Genomic DNA, 16147 nt, shown 5'->3' with positions numbered 1-16147 from the left:
TCCAAGATGTTCCTGAGCTGCAGCTCAGTTAGCTGATGTTTCTGTCATGGCAGCTAGCAGCAAACTGCTGCTTCACCCTTTATATATCCTGGGTCTCCAAATGGCCTGCTCCAGCCCTTAAAGTGGGAGGCACCAACAGTGCCCTGCCACAGTCCCCCTTCTGTCTGTACAGTAAGATGGAAGTGCATATATGTGTCATGCAGGTGTTTTTACAACATCAGAAAAATGTTACTAGGGTCAGCACAAATTCTAATTTGTTTTTTCTTTACTGACATAGTAGGTTTTTGACAAGTTTGTCATTTATATGCTTGTTTGCTGATTGATATTCAAATTACTAAAATAATGAAATTCTGAGTTTAAGAGACTACACTAAAAGTAATACAACCTTCAAGGTCAGTACACATTAGTAAGCTAATGCAGTGTAAAGTTTCAATAAACAAAATGTCAGATTTATCTATATTTTAATTGTTTGTAAGGGCTAAATAAGATTGTCAATGTTATCCAAAAATATTATTTAAAAAAGTATTTGCCTACTTGTTGTCAGATATTCAGCTCCACCATGTCCAATGGCAAGTTTAACAGTTGTAAAGGGCTACACAGAATGCTAATTAAGCCTCTACTTAATGTTTTTGTGCAAGTTGTCCATTAAAAAAGAAATAACCTCTAAATTACCTGGTTACCTGTCAAACAGAAGGCACTCTGCCCACGTTTACCTTGCTTTTTTCAGTCCTCCCTTGTGGGGCCTACTCACAACAGCTTTCCAGAAAGCATAGCTTTCACCTTCCTATCTCTACCACATTTATGTTCTTACTAAGGCAAACAGGCTCTCAGTGCAGGGATTTAGAGGCCTTTCTGCTAATTGCCAGCTTGTAAACTTAATTGGACTGTCTCCCTGGGCACTGTTCCTAAATCAATTAGGCAATGAGTTGGCTGTCACCTCTTTTTCCCAAGCAGGTCACCTAGAAGCGTGCCACCTAAGAGAAGTCAAGCATCCATATGGGAGGACATTGACCTCTGCAGTTTAAAGTTATCGCACTTTAAAATTCATTCTGTTTGTTATTATAAAATCCTTTCTATATGGAAGGCAAACTTTTCCGTTCCCCATCCCCCATAGTCCATCACACAAGTCAGAATATAAAGTTCTCTCTTGCTGCTTTGTTATTTTAGTCTTCTCTCTTTCTCTTTCCCTCACTGCTTGCAACCTAAGAGGCTGACATAATGCACAGATTAGTCAGTCCTCATTGTTGAGATCAGCAGTTTTGGGACTCTGTTAATTAATAAATATGTTAATTAATAAATAATTCATACATACATTATATTGAAAATACAGTATAGGTGTGTGGCTGAGAAAACACAGACCTTCATCACTAAAAACTTAAATTTGTCATTAATTCTCCATGGTGCACATATGAAATGTAGCTTGTGTTCTGTATTAGGACACTTGTTACTATCAGAAATCTCTATAAACAGAAGATTTACTTTAAGATGCAGTTGAAGTCTATGAGGGTATGTATATACTTGAAATTAGGTTTGTGCTTAAGAACGTTATTGAATTAGGGCATGTAACAAGTATTTTCTTGTGTTTTGTCTCTAAGCATCCATAAATAGGGTGCCTTTGTGAACAGGTTTTTTGTACATGGTGTGTTGGAATGAGCAGATCTATACAAAACATAAAAAGGATAAAAATTCACAGCAGTGGTATAAACTCATCATGTTTGATCCAGTATATAAAATAACCTGCTTTTTAAAGAGTAATTTACTCTTTAAAAAATAAGATAATTTTTTCTTTCTTTCTATGCATCTGAGTTTTGGCTCTGTACTTTATAACTGGATCCTGCACTGTGATTTTAACTTTTCTAGGCCCCAGGTGATCTTTGTGTTCAGGCTTGATCAAAGGAAGAATGCCAACATTCTCTAAGCTATTTTCCATAAAAAACAGTTAACAAACAATTTCAGAGAATTTAAACACATAGTTTTTAACTTCCTTTTTATGCTTTACCTATTTGGACAGTTTCCCTGAAGCTTCCACTACATTTTCTAGCATATTTCAGTCAGAACAGTAATCATTTCAAATTTGGCTCTAGAAAGACTGCCTATCATATTTTATAGTTTAATTAGCATTCAAATAAAAATATTTATCTTCTCATAACAATTAGCACCAAAATTACATACTTTGTGCAACACTGTAAGAACATGCTACCAGAACTATTAGATGTTATCACTAGCACAAATATAGATATACAAAAACATGTTTAACGTAGCAATTAAAGTACCCAAAAGTTTCAATAAATTCAAGTTTAAATATAATGCAGAAGGCAACCATAGCTTTTTATGCTTAAAAATATGATTCTCTTCAAATAAATAAACCTTTTTGAAAGGCTGTGGAAGCATCAGCCATGAGTTACCAGATTTTCCAGGCCTGGTGTTTATCAGTGAGTTATGGTCATACATGTTCCCCAGCTTTCTTGCCGTCTTACACTTCTTTGCTTATACATACTACACCCATAATTATATTTTGCAGAACGTTTTATGAGATATAATTTCTGCATATTGGCTTTGTTTTTCTACATGGTCAGAAGGTTTTCTCTCAACCATTCTTTGTCTTTTGGTTGCACTTCCGAGACTCAATATTTCCCAGCATCCTTGTACATTTTTCTTAAGTTTGAAAGACAATTTCAGAACCCCTGCATAAGTATAAAGTCAACATCGATTGACATTCTCCTTTAAATAGCTTTTATTGGCATTTTTCTTCCACCTAAGTAGATTTCAGAGTTCCTTTAGAAATACCCATATTTTCCTGCATGCTGTAGCCCCAAATAAGATATGCACCATGTACTGAGGAAGGCAGAATGAAGAATAAAATCGTTTTCCAGAGTTATGGCTACATAAGGCAGGGACAGAGCCTAATCTTCAGCTCACTCACCCTCCCTTTCCTACTCAGGCACAAGCTACAGTTTTAACCCTTTCACAGCTGAATTGTCAACAGCTCTTGGTTGCTCAGGCAAAAGGTGAAACTGCAGGTGTTGCTGAAGACTGGATTCCATGGACAGACCTAAGATTTTGAAAAGAACAAAAAACAGTCTGAAGGGCTGTGAAATTGGAGGAGAGAGACCAGGAGTAACTAACAGCAAAATTGCTGAACAAAGGATAGCTTGATTAGCAGATCATGAAGACCATTATAAAGCAGAAAGGATTAGTAAAGCTTATGAAGTAAAAAGTAATTACCAGGAATCAGTAGAATCTAATGAGCTATGAAGTCAATTGATTCCCTTAGCAGTGCCTGAATAAAGATGCTTCTGCTGCTGGTAGGCAGTTTGTTTTTAAGCTTTGGATGAAACAGAAATCAAACCAGGGTATGACCACACCACTGCACCTCCCCTGAATCTGCCACTGCTGGATTTTGCCTTTCTCTCCATGAATATATCACACTAGGGATAAGTTGCTGGAGGGAGAAGACAAGGAAAAGAAGTGACAGCCATCTTATAGCATGTTTATGCTTCTGTTCCATGCAGAAAATCAACCACCTTGCTTATGACACCCCCAATTTTTAGAAGGCTAATTTTTAAGGAAAAGTGTGTGTGGTATCTGAATAAACACAGTGTATCAGCAGTAGGCAACCACTGGCAAGCATGCCAGAGCATGGCACTTATAGTTAATTCAGAGGAAAGTAAAGCAACCCTGCAATAGTCTTAATTGCCATGCAATCAACTTTAATTGTTCAGATACAGTTCCTGAATTAACTCTTCTGTGTTGTTTAAGACTATGTTAGGAAAAGCTTCTCCTTCTGAGTGCTCTGAATCTGTTCCAAGAACCAATGACTTACTTGAGAGATCAATGTGGATTTTTTTTACTTCATGCCATTGTGACATTTGATGTAAGTGCATGTGTACAGATGCATACTTTATATCAGTATATAAAAAACCTCACACGTTCATCCCCACACATACAATCAATGCCGTTCTATGTCTCATGTACTAATACTTCCCTATCTGAAATATACTCTGTGAAGATAAATTTATTAATATATATGAGGAGCTCAGATACTATAGAGATAACCATCTCAAAAGAGCCTATAAATTTACTGTTGAGTAGTTTTGTTGCTGATAAACATATACTACTTATGCACATGGTTGTATTTCACTGATGAGTTTTCTCCACAGTGTAAGACATAATGAGGCTAAACAATATGTGCTATGCAAACATATTTTTAAAAATATTTTAACATAAAGCCCATTTATTTATTAAGACTTTAACAAAAGCAATAATGTTTAAACTGTACTGAAAAGTAGTCTATTATTGTTCTACACCCATATGATACAACCCTTGGCTTTCATCTTTACTATTACAGGTGTCATCCCAAGAGGACAGCTGAGTCTTCTGGACATCATCCACCAGTACATTCAGTATGATGAGATGCATGAGGCGATTAATGTCCTGAGTAGCATGAACTGGAACACTATGGGCCAACAGTGTTACATAAGCTTGAGTGCTATCGTAAATCACCTTTTTAGAAAAAAGTTGACAGCAGAGAGAGAAGGTTAGAATGTGATTATATTTTATTATAATTATGTTTTATATGGATTTATATGTTAAAATCTATATATGAGTTATGATAATATGTATTGACTTAAAAAAATTTTAAAGACTTTACATTTAAAAGTTCCAAACTAGTCAGAAGAGTTACCTTGCTAGTTTATAATATAGTCTATAAACAAGAGTCATTATTATATAAATATTTTCAATACAATTAGTCATAGATTGCATGCAGATTTTAATTCATATCAGTAATAAGGAAGGTTATACATTTCTAAAATATATTATACAATACATAATATTAGAGAGAGAGAGAATGAATAATTAAAATATTTACTTCTGTATTACACTCATGTGTAAGGAGTCAGATACTTAACATTTGGAGCCAGCACAGAATTAAAGAGCAGCGTTGTCAAAGGGAGGGCACAAGAGCATTTACTGTTTTACTCGAATGCAAGACGAGGTTTTCCCCCCAATCAGCATGGGGACAAAAGCTCCTTGTCTTACATTCGCATATGAGGAAATCTTATTAAATACGTTGTCTATCATTAAACTGCTGCCAAAAGCAGCATGTGCTCATTAATCAAAATGAAGTTGGTTAAATGCAGACAACACTGAGCATGATTATAAAACACATGGCCCATATTGGGCAAACACATCGTTGAGAACCTACCACAAGATAGTTTTTTGGAGAGTTTTGTTATATTTTGTTTCAAGTGCCAAGTAAGTTCCAGATTCAATTGGGCAAAGCCCAATAGTCACATTCAAAAATTCTACTGAACAGAACTCAGTCGTCAAGTCTGTGTGGTTCCACCACTAGGGAAGTATCCTCCCTCCCAGACCCATTGGTCTGGGGCTTGGGATGCTCCCCAAATTACATGCAAGCCCCAGGCCCAGAGACCTTGGGGTTCAGATGCCCCCAGTCACTTGATCTTGATCTTTGTTTGATCTTAGTGAAAAGGATAGGTTGGAAGGCTTTTTACAAAAATATATTTTCTATATATATAAATAAAAATATACATATATGTATACCTCTACGCATCTATCTCATGACTGATATGGTTCACTCTAAACCACACCTTTACAGTCACACCATTCCTATTTTGTTACAGTAACCATACTATACTCTGTGTGTCCACATGCCCATCACCATGCCCTTTACCTGACACAGTCACACAAAGGGCTGCCTCAGTACCCCTTTTCTATCCCCCCACCAATTCCCTTCCTGTTTCCCGAGCCCTTTCGTTCATTATCTTAAGTAGGTTAGTACAGCCCATCTGAAGAAACTGTGCAGTAGCACCCATTGTGCCTTTCTTTCTCATTTCCAGTGATTCTTGTTTCTTCACCAGCCTTAAATGTCTGGCAAATATCACCAAACAGGACCCCAAACAGCTCACCCAGAATCTCTCTGTCACCCCCTCTCTCAGCCTATCTCATACTTTTAGAGTGACTCTGCCCTCCATGAGGTAGAGCTGGCCCAGGTTGCTCTGAACCTCATCTGCATATAAATTTTTGGAGGATCCCAAGACTCATGACAAGAACACCTAGTTCCAGCCATGTGTGGCAGGGCTAATTAGCACATGGATCCTTTGTGGCAGATATCTGGAGTACACGCACATACTGAGCAGTGCTGAGCTGTGAGGTTACAATGGCTTGACTTTGGGGTCCAGCCCAGTGATCAGTATGGTAAACCCTGAGCCTTTTGGCTTTGGGCTAATATGTTGTATAGTTTGTACTACATATGAGTAGGTAAAAAGTGCTCCTTGAAAATGTGTTTATGGAGTACCTCTGCTAAGATTTGCAGCAGTTTCAAAAAATATAAAATACATCAATTCTAGCTGAGCTCAATTAAATTACTATAGGCATGTTTATTTTGAAGTCATTACTTTCAGATTTGCTTCTCACTTCCATGTGCTCAGGGACAGCAGGGTCTAACAGTTGAGGGGGGGAGGTGCAAGTGTCTGCAGGGGGAAGAAGTTGCAGAGCCGGAGGGCAGGGATGCCACCTGACTCTCCCAGATCTGTTTTTCCTGCTGTAGCAATGAGAGGAGAACAAATTCAAGGCAAACTTCTGATAGTTAGATTCCATGCCTGGAAAATTATAACAAATTTATAAAGTTTCTATATATAGACTCTTATTTATTGGGGGTCATCTTATATTCAGGGTCATCTTATAGTAACATAAATATGGTAGTTTTGTTTGTAAGTGTTTGCAGAAGGGGCATTCTTTTGGTGTCACATTCAGTGGCTTTCTGTGTTGTGTTTTTCTGCTGCATCCATCAGGAGTGTCACATCTCTACTTACTGTAACCTTCCTATCCAGCACAGTCACTTCTGACATCCTCACATGAAAAGGTGAACTTAAGGCTCAGCCTCATCTCTGCTGGATTCCAGTGAGATACATTCCTACTGAATTGTTGTACACTATGGCGCATAAGAGATTCTAAGATTTAGAGTGTAACAATTGAGTAGGAAAATGTCATGCCAAGGCCCAGCAGGAGTGCAGCCAGGTACAAGGCACATCTTTGATGAGACGAAAGGAGGCTGCTAGTAGAGGTGGTGAGTCACAGCTCACCGAAAAAATGCATGCTATTCAGTTTGCTCTCAGGTCATCAGTTAGTTATCCCCGTTCTACATTATGAGATGAATGAAAGATTACCATAATCTTAACTCCACAAATGTACAATATTGAAGTCTTGGCTTAATAAAACACACTTTAAAAAAATCAGTGAAAAAGGCTGTTCTTAAAGCTATAGTACAAAATGTGTATATTATAAAAAAAAAGTCTGTATGTTCCTATCCCCCTGCCTTAGACTGTTTTAACTTCAAACAGAATTTTATTCTAGACAGGATTTATTCTGTATGACTTGCAAATTTGACATGGTAATTTGTTTTCTTTTTATTAGTGAAACCCAGTCAGCCCTTTTATTTGTAGTAATGGGGTGGTTATCTTTGAGATCTTCATTTCTGCCTTCAACATCAAGCTGGGCTATCTAATGAATCTGTAACATTGCTAGTAGTTACTTGTATTCCATGTAGGTTGGAACATTTCTGAAGTACAAAACATGCTGTCAAGAAAACAGCAATGGCAAGAGAATATGGCTTGTTTTTGCAATAGCATTGTTGTATTCAATTTTAATCTAAATTGACTGCTGCTTTGAAAGAAAATACCTCTGAAGTCCACTTATCTTTCTGTCTAGATTTAAGATAATGCAAAACCTAATTTACTAACAGTTTGCCTATGTTCCTAACACTATACTATTAGAGTATTTAGTGCTATCACACCTTACAGAATAAAATGTAACTATGCTTAGACTTAAGAACTAGCATCACTAAATACAGAAATGGCTAGTTAATTAAAACATTAATAATGGCTAGTTAATAAATATTAATAACCATATATTAATGAGATTTTGTCTGCCTGATGAGCAGGGATCCTGGTTTTCTCTGATAAAAAAATCCCCAATTTTCAGTTAAAAAAAAGTAACCCAAAACCCACATTTTTTCATTTTCATTTTTTCAACAACCCCATTCTGCCAATCTTCTTTTCTGTAGACTAAGTAATCCTAGAAAAATAATTCTATAGTTAAGAAAGGAAAATTTATAGCAGGTCAGACCATTTTTAAAGAGAAAATGCTTCTGAAAAAAGAGCTTGATTCTCCAGTAGTTTTAAACCAATGTGATGGCACTGACTACTGTGGAGCTATTCTGAATTGCATCAGTGCAAGATAAAGGAACATCAGGCCCAAGGTTTGCTTTTGAACCTTTTTACAAAAATGAGGAAGTATTTGTTGAGGGGAGTTCCAGAGCCCTTAGGGCCATCACGAGAAAAACTTAGCTACCTGCTTGTCTCATGCACAATGGTACTACTTGAAAAAGCTATACGCTGTTGTTCTTTTTGTATGAGAAAAGAGAAAAGTTAACCAGGATTGATTTTAGTTGGACAAACTTGTTCAAACTCTGTTGCTCCTATGAGTCACTGTTTTAATTATGCTTTTCTGGCAGAGCTTTGTTTATTATAGATTTCTTCACTTCTGACAGCTTTCTGTTGCTCAAAATCATTGTCAGCTCTGCCTCAAGTGAAAGTTTATACACAGGTTTGTTTTTGTACCAGCTGTCATATATTAATTTTATCTGTCCTGCAACAAGCTTGCTTTTCATCTGTGTTTGAGAAATCTGACTGATTGCAAACATGAACAACCTGTTGTAATTGAAGCAGTTTCACTTGTTTCATTGCTGCTGTGTTTGAACTCCACAGCACAGCTTGAGGCAAGCCTTGGAACCTTTTATGCTCCACCAAGGCCCCTGTTGGATATGACTGTCTTGGAATATCGGGATCCAATCAGCAGATATGCAAGAAGGTTCTTCCACCACCTGCTCAGGTGAATGACAACTTCAACTTTTATTACCTGCATATTTCAGTACCCACCTACTTTAATGTGGTTAGCATTTTCCAAGAGGACCACCCCTGAAAAAATGCATTCATTGTCACAGTTTATTTAGCTTGCGCTTCTTTCCTTTCAAAAAGGGTATTATAAAGTGCTTCTTAGAGATCTTCTATCAACAGTACACTTAAAATGAATTAACCTTCCCTTTTAATTTGATAGAAAGAAGATTGCACACTTTTACAGAGATTTATGGGCAGGCCGTCCGTAGATTAGCAATTGGAACAGCTTACAAAGTGGGAGGAAGCATTGCGTTTTAATTGATGCTAAAAATGCAAATGAATTGTGTATGGTCCAAGACATTTTTGGCTCCAAGCCAGGGAAATCTGTCATTTGTTCTTCTCACCTTCACATTTCTCATTTAGGAAATAATATCCCAGGTCATAACCTTAGTGTTAATGCTGTTGCTTAAATAATACAATCTTTGCTACAGTTCAAAACCCTAAGAAGAGCTTCAACCACTAAAATAAAAAGAAATGTTGCTGTGACTTGCAATTCACACAATGACTTTGAAAACATGTGACAACCAAATTCAACTCGACATTCTGTAACCTTAATAATAGTCTTGAAAGTTTTCATCAATCATCAGTTAAAAAGTCCTGAATGTTTTTGAATTTCTTCAAATATTACATTATATCAGGTGACTCCCTGCAAACATTCACAAATAAAATTTATATTTTATTCAGTATTTTGCTTAGACACCTGTTAGTAGTTGAAGCAAGTCATTCATTGTCAAGGCTAAAATTTGTATCTTAAAGAGTGTTAAAAATATTTTGAGCAAGTAGGAGAGTAAGATTCACATACTTAAATGTGAAAGCACCAATTTGTCTTGGAATGATATAATTTTCCCGCAACAATTATGAATTGTCACATTATTTTGAAGTGAAATGTACCATATTTTGGATCTTAGTGAGAAATACGCAATATTTCCTTTAAAATGGGAAGTATGAAAAAGAATAGTCTTTAAGCTCACCTGGTATACAAGAAAGCATTGCTACATTTTTTTTGATTAAATGTTGTCAGGTTTGCACTAGAGAATGCTGTTTTAAACAACTGGATATTGTTATTAGAAATGATTATACTATTGCACACAAGTTGTGCCTTTGCTTCCTCTAAAGAGCAGTAAGGAGAAGGCATTATGATAGTGGCCAAACAGGAGTGCTTTGGGCCATTTTGCCTTCATGGTACAGATGCAGAAAGAGTGCCTCTGAGCTTACTGAAAGGTGTGAATATAGTTTAAATCTGCTTGTGAAAGGTTTAGGCTCTCTGACTCAGAAACTTGCTTCCAAAAGTTATCAGGCATGCAGAGGCATGGGGCCCTGGCTAAGACTCAACCCTTGAGGCTGTTGAGTGTAGCTAGGTGCACTGAGCCAACACTCCTTCTCTTTACCAGCATTTGGGAAGCTTTAGTGTCAGTTTGTCGCCTGGGTGGGGAAGGGGATGGACTGGAGTCTCCAAGTGCATTCAGCCTCCCTCACAAGACAAGCCAGGATGCAGTCCTAAAGTGATCCTAATATAATAGCAGTCTGTGAAACAACTGCACGTTGTTTTGTTGTCTCCCAGTTGTCAATAGCCTTTGTATTCAACAGAATCAAAGTGATATGATCATGTGCTTGCTGCGGAGCAGATGGTAATGCTTAAAGCTTATCTGGGAAGACATAATCTAGGTACAAAATGAAATGTTTAAAAATGGGTGCTTTATCTGATAGAAAGCAACAAGCTCTGGTGTCCAGAGCTGATTTTTATTTTATTAAAGTGCTTCTTTCTTAATTGGTGATTATTTCCCACTTTCTTTTAGATGTTTTATTACATGGCTAGAAATCATTTGAATGTAGGCTCAACCAAAAGTGTATTGGGGATTTAAAGAAACTCTGTTAAAAACCAACTTGATCACTGAGGATTTAGGAGTATGTCCCACTTCTGCAGGGGGCATATCAGGACAATGCCTTTTAATCCTTACAGGCACAAAGAGGCCAACCACCCTGCTTCCCACCTCCCACTGTATTGTTTTAAGGTGCAGCTTATTTTAAATATTTTCAGGTTTGCTGTAAGTGTTTAATGGATCTGTTTGCAATGTTGTCCTATTACTGAAATTATGTGTTATGGGTGGCCAAACATAGCAATCAAAGGAGCATGACAATGCTAATGTGTTGCAAACCATCCACCTTCGCACTTTCTGTGCCAGCCTAAGCCGTTGCAAGGGGTATTTGGTTGTTCTTAGATGAGCATAAAAGGGTAAAAGTGAAGCTGAGCACTATGGATGATTTAAGACTCTGGAGACTATGAGGATCTGCTCCTCCAGCAAGAACTATAGAAAACACAGTGCTTCCCAGGGTGCTCAGATATGCAGTATAGGCATAGCCAATGTCTTGACCCCATCCTTCCTGAGACACTGTAGGGTCCATAGCAACTCCTATGGGCTTCAGAAAGGCTAAGTGAGAAGCGTGTGCATCTGCGTGTGTGTGTGTGTGTGTGTGTGATGCGAAAGCAGGAAGCAAATATAGAAAGTAGGAAAACAGCAAATAACTGGGAAGCAGGGGAGGATTAGAATTAGTAATTCAGGTAGAAAGTGTCAGGGATGGGGACATGAGCAAAAGACGAGAACAAAGTGCAGCAGACTAGGGCAGACAAGGATGGAGGTGCATTCACAGGCTTCAAAAGGCATAGAAGAAGCAGAGAAAGAACTGAGGAGAACAGAGGAAGGATGGAAGCCACCATGGGTGGTATAGTGTATATTCATGGGACCAGCAGAGGCAGCACATGGACACAAGGACAGCCTTTTTTGCACAATAAAAGCCTGAAGCACTTTAAACATTTCTGCATATAAAATTGAATGTCATTCTTGTAAACAAAGCCTCCCCAACTACAGCCTTCCTTTGATTGCCCCACCAATTTGCCTCAAGCTTTTTCTGAAGGGACCTGCTGTCTTTGGAGAGAGCATAGTTCAGTCTACATGCTGAGGCAACTCTGGGCTGCCTGCTAAGTCTGACAAAAAGGTGCCAGTTAGTATAACAGATTTTTATTTATGAATGCCTGCTTTAACTGGAATCTTGATTGGAATCACCCTTTTCCACCAAACAGCCCACACAGTGATAATGAATTTGCATCACTCTTGGCATGTCTATACACCATAACGCAGTGCTGCGCTTAGACACCCCATGCTCATATTCACTAGCTTTGACACTGGAAGCAGTATAGTCAAAGAATCATAGAAAATTAGGGTTGGAAGGGAAAGAGGTCATCTAGTCCAGCTCCCTGCTCAAAGCAAGACTATCCCCAACTATATTATCCCAGCCAAGGCTTTGTCTAGGCAGGTCTTGAAAACCTGTAAGGATAGAGATTCCACCCTGGGTAGCCTGCCCCAGTGCTTTACTACCCTCCTAGTGAGAGTTTTTCTTAATATCTAACCTAAACTTCCCTTGCTGTGACTTGAGACCATTGTTCCTTCTTCTGTCATCTGCCAACACTAAGAACAGTTTAGCTCCATCCTGTTTGGAACCACCCGTCAGGTAGTTGAAGGCTATTACTAAATCCTCCCTTAGTCTTCCCTTCTTCAGATGAAATAAGTTCAGTTCCCTCAGCCTCTAAGTCCCCAGCCCTCTAACCATTTTTGTTGCCCTCTGCTGGATTCTCTCCAATTTGTACACATTTTTGTTGTAGTGGGGAGCCCAAAACTGAACACAGTACTCTAGATGTGGCCTCACCAGTGTCAGATAGAGGTGAATAATCACTTCCCTTGATCTGCTGGCAACACACTTACCAGTGCAGCCCCATATGCCATCAGCGTTCTTGGCAACAAGGGCACATTGTTGACTCATATTCAGCTTATTGACCACTGTAATCCCCAGGTCCTTTTCTGTGGAGCTGCTGCTTAACCAGCGAGTCCCCAGCTTGTACTAATGCACAGGATTGTTCCATCATAAGTGTAGGACTTTGTATTTGTCCTTATTGAACTTCATGACATTTCTTTTGGTCAAATCCTCCAATTTATCTAGGTCTCTCTGAATCTTATGCCTACCCTTCAGTGTATCTACTGCTCCACTCAGCTTGGTGCCATCTGCAGACTTGCAGACATCTCATCTTCCAGATCATTTATTAGAAAATGTTAAGACTCATAGAAGAAAAATGACAAACCCATAAAGGAAATACAGTGTGTCTGAGTGAGGGACTAACATAAGTGGGGTGGGGGTGAGGAGGAGAACGCATCCAAGTTACATAATTACGATGTTAGTCAGCTAAGTCTGGGGGTGGGAGGTAATGTGGGGAAAGGGGAGGGAGGGGGGTCGCAACACTGAGAGAGAAAGAGGATAGATGCAAACAAACCCATAGAAAAATTGAACAAAACCGGCCCCAGAATCAACCCCTGGGGCACTGCACTTGATAACAGCTATCAAGTAGACATTGAGCTATTGATTGCTACCCTTTGAGCCCAATGGTCCAAACAGTTTTCTATCCACCTTACAGTCCATTCATCCAACCCATGCTTCCTTAGCTTGCTGGGAAGAATGCTGTGGGAAACCACATCAATAGCCTTGCTGAAATCAACCTATATCACATCCACTGCTCTCCCTGCATCCACAGAGCCAGTCATCTCATCATAGAAGGCAGTCGGGTTGATCAGGCTTGTCTTGCCCTTGTTGAATCCATGCTGACTATTTCTAATCCCTTTCTTCTCTGTGTGCTCAGAAATAGATTCCTTGAGGACCTGCTTAATGATTTTTCCAGGGACTGAATTGAGGGTGACCAGTCTGTAGTTCCCCAGATCCAGCTTCTTCCCTTTCTTAAAGACGGGCACTGTATTTGTCCTTTTCCAATCATCCAGGACCTCGCCAAATTGCCATGAGTTTTCAAAGGTAAAGGTCAATGGCTCTGCAATCACATTGCTGAACTGCCTCAGCACCCTTGGGTACATCGCATCCAGACCTGTGAAATTGTACAAATTCAGCTTTTCTAAATAGTCCCTAACCTGTTCTTTCACTACTGTCAGCTGCTCACCTCCTCCACAAACTGCTGCAAAGCACAGTAGTCTGGTAACTAACCTTGTCTGTTAAGACTAAGATGAAAAAGGCATTGCATACTTCAGCCTTTTCTGCGTAATCTGCCACTAGGTTGCCTCCCCCATTCAGTAAGGGATCCACACTTCCCCTGATATCCCTCTTATTGCTGACATACTTGTAAAAATCCTTCTTGTTACTCTTCATGTCCCTTGCTAGCTGCAACTCCAGTTGTACTTTGGCCTTCCTGATTTCATCCTTGCAAGCCCAAATAATACTGTTTTACTTCTGTCTAGTAGTCTGTTCAAGTTTCCACTTCTTGTAAGCTGCCTTTGTGTGTTAGCTCATTAAAGAGTTCTCTGCTAAGCCAAGCTGGTCTTCTGCCATACTTGCTAGTTTTCTTGTGCATTGGGATACTTCATTCCTGCACTTTTAGTAAGATATTTTCAAAGTACAACCAGCTCTCCTGGGCTCCTTTCCCCCTCAGACTGGCCTCCCAGGGAATCCTGCCCAGCAGTTCCCTGAGTATGTTTGCTTTTCTGAAGTCCAGGGTCCTTACTCTGCTGCTCTTCTTCTTTTCTTCAGGATCCTGAACTCAATCATCTCATGATCACTGCTACCCAAGTTGCTTCCCACTTGCACATTCCCCATCAATTCTTCCCTGTTTGTGAGCAGTAGGTCAAAAAGAGCATGGATCCTAGTTGGCCTCTCCAACACCTGCACCAGAAAGTTATCCCCAGCACTCTTCAAAAACTTCCTGTATTGCCTGTGCACTGCTGATTGCCCTCCCAGCAGATGTTAGGGTGATCCCCCATGAGAACCAGGACCTGTGATCTAGAAACTTCCACTAGCTGTTTCAAGAAAGCCTTATTTACCTCATCCTTCTGGTCTGGTGGTCTGTAGCAGATACCCACCATGACATCACCCTTGTTGCTCTCCCCTCTCATCCTGACCAAGAGACTTTCAACAAACCTATCTCCAATTTCATACTGGAGCTCTGAGCAGTCATACAGCTTTTACATAAAGAGCAACTCCTGCTCTTCTGCTCTGCCTGCCTTCCTAAACAGGTTACCCCCATCCATGACAATGCTTCAGTTATGGGAGCTATCCCACCAACGTGCTGTTATTCCAAACGCAGCATAGTTAAGTTATTGTGCAAGGACTTCTAATTCTTCCTGCTTGTTTCCCAGGCTCCATGCATTCATGTACAGACATCTGAGGTAACTAGCTGATCGCCCTACTTTCTCAGGAAGAATGAGAAGGCATCCCCTGTTTTCCCCTCCTGCTTGTGCTTCCTTCAAGTCACCCACTTCCCCACTTACCTCAGGGCTTTGGTCTCCATCCCCTGGCAAACCTAGTTTAAAGCCCTCTTCATTAGGGTAGCAAGCCTGTCTGTGAAAATTCTCTTCCCTCTCTTCATCAGATGGATCCTGTCTCTTCCTAGCAATCCTTGGTGGAACAACATCCCATGATTGAAGAAGACAAAGCCCTGCTGGCAACACCATCTGTACAGCCATGCATTGATTTGCAGGATGTATCTATCCACTTCTGCCCTAGCCCGCCCTCTTGACTGGAAGGATTGAGGAAAATGCCACCTGAGTCCTGTCCCCTTCACCCTTGCACCCAGAGCCCTGTAGTCACTTTTGATCTGTTCAGGGCCCTCCCTGGAAGTATCATTGGTGGTCACATGGATGAGCAGCATGGAGGAGTAGTTAGAGGGCCAGATGAGTTTCAGCAATCTTTCTGTGACTTCTCTGATTCAGGCTCCGAGCAAGCAGCAGACCTCCTGAGACAACTGTTCACACTGACAGATGGATGCCTTCATCCCCCACAGAAGAGAGTCGCCAACCACCACCACCCATTGCTTCCTGTCGATGGCAATAGTCTCAGTCCTCCTAACCTTGGGAAGGCCTGGCCTGCAGAGCTGTCTGAAATTTTGGCAGCTGTTTTGTTTCGGAGATGTTTTGGCCCATTTCAGCACCCGAAACACCAGATTCAAAACTAAACAGAAGGCTCCAAAACATCTCTGAATCTAAATGAAACCATCCAAAACATTTCAGATGTTTCAGAGCCAGGCTTGCAGGGAAATAAACTTAAAAGAGGGAGGGGAAAGACGGGCAGAAGGACTGCTGTAATATTGACATCTGTAGCTGGCCAGTATCTGTGAGCTGTCCTTA

At 39.8% G+C, this 16147-nt stretch overlaps 1 protein-coding gene across 5 annotated transcripts in view; it reads left to right on the top strand.

Moving 5' to 3' along the window:
- The window catches only part of WDPCP (WD repeat containing planar cell polarity effector), a 307079-nt gene that overhangs the window by 167968 nt on the left and 122964 nt on the right, over positions 1-16147 (top strand). For all 5 annotated transcript variants that reach the window (XR_016442845.1, XM_090050455.1, XM_090050454.1 and 2 more), the window contains exons 12-13: positions 4349-4537; positions 8790-8913. Coding sequence is in view for 4 of the 5 variants with exons in the window: in XM_090050455.1 (XP_089906581.1) it covers positions 4349-4537; positions 8790-8913 (313 nt within the window). In the remaining variant the exon portion in view is untranslated. The remainder of the gene's footprint in view (positions 1-4348; positions 4538-8789; positions 8914-16147) is intronic.

The sequence above is a fragment of the Crocodylus siamensis genome, chromosome 1, assembly GCF_052110815.1.
Source record: "Crocodylus siamensis isolate JL-2025a chromosome 1, ASM5211081v1, whole genome shotgun sequence".
In the NCBI taxonomy this organism is placed as follows: domain Eukaryota; kingdom Metazoa; phylum Chordata; order Crocodylia; family Crocodylidae; genus Crocodylus; species Crocodylus siamensis.
The sequence above is the reverse complement of the archived record's forward strand: the minus strand, read 5'-3'. Positions and strand labels throughout refer to the sequence as shown.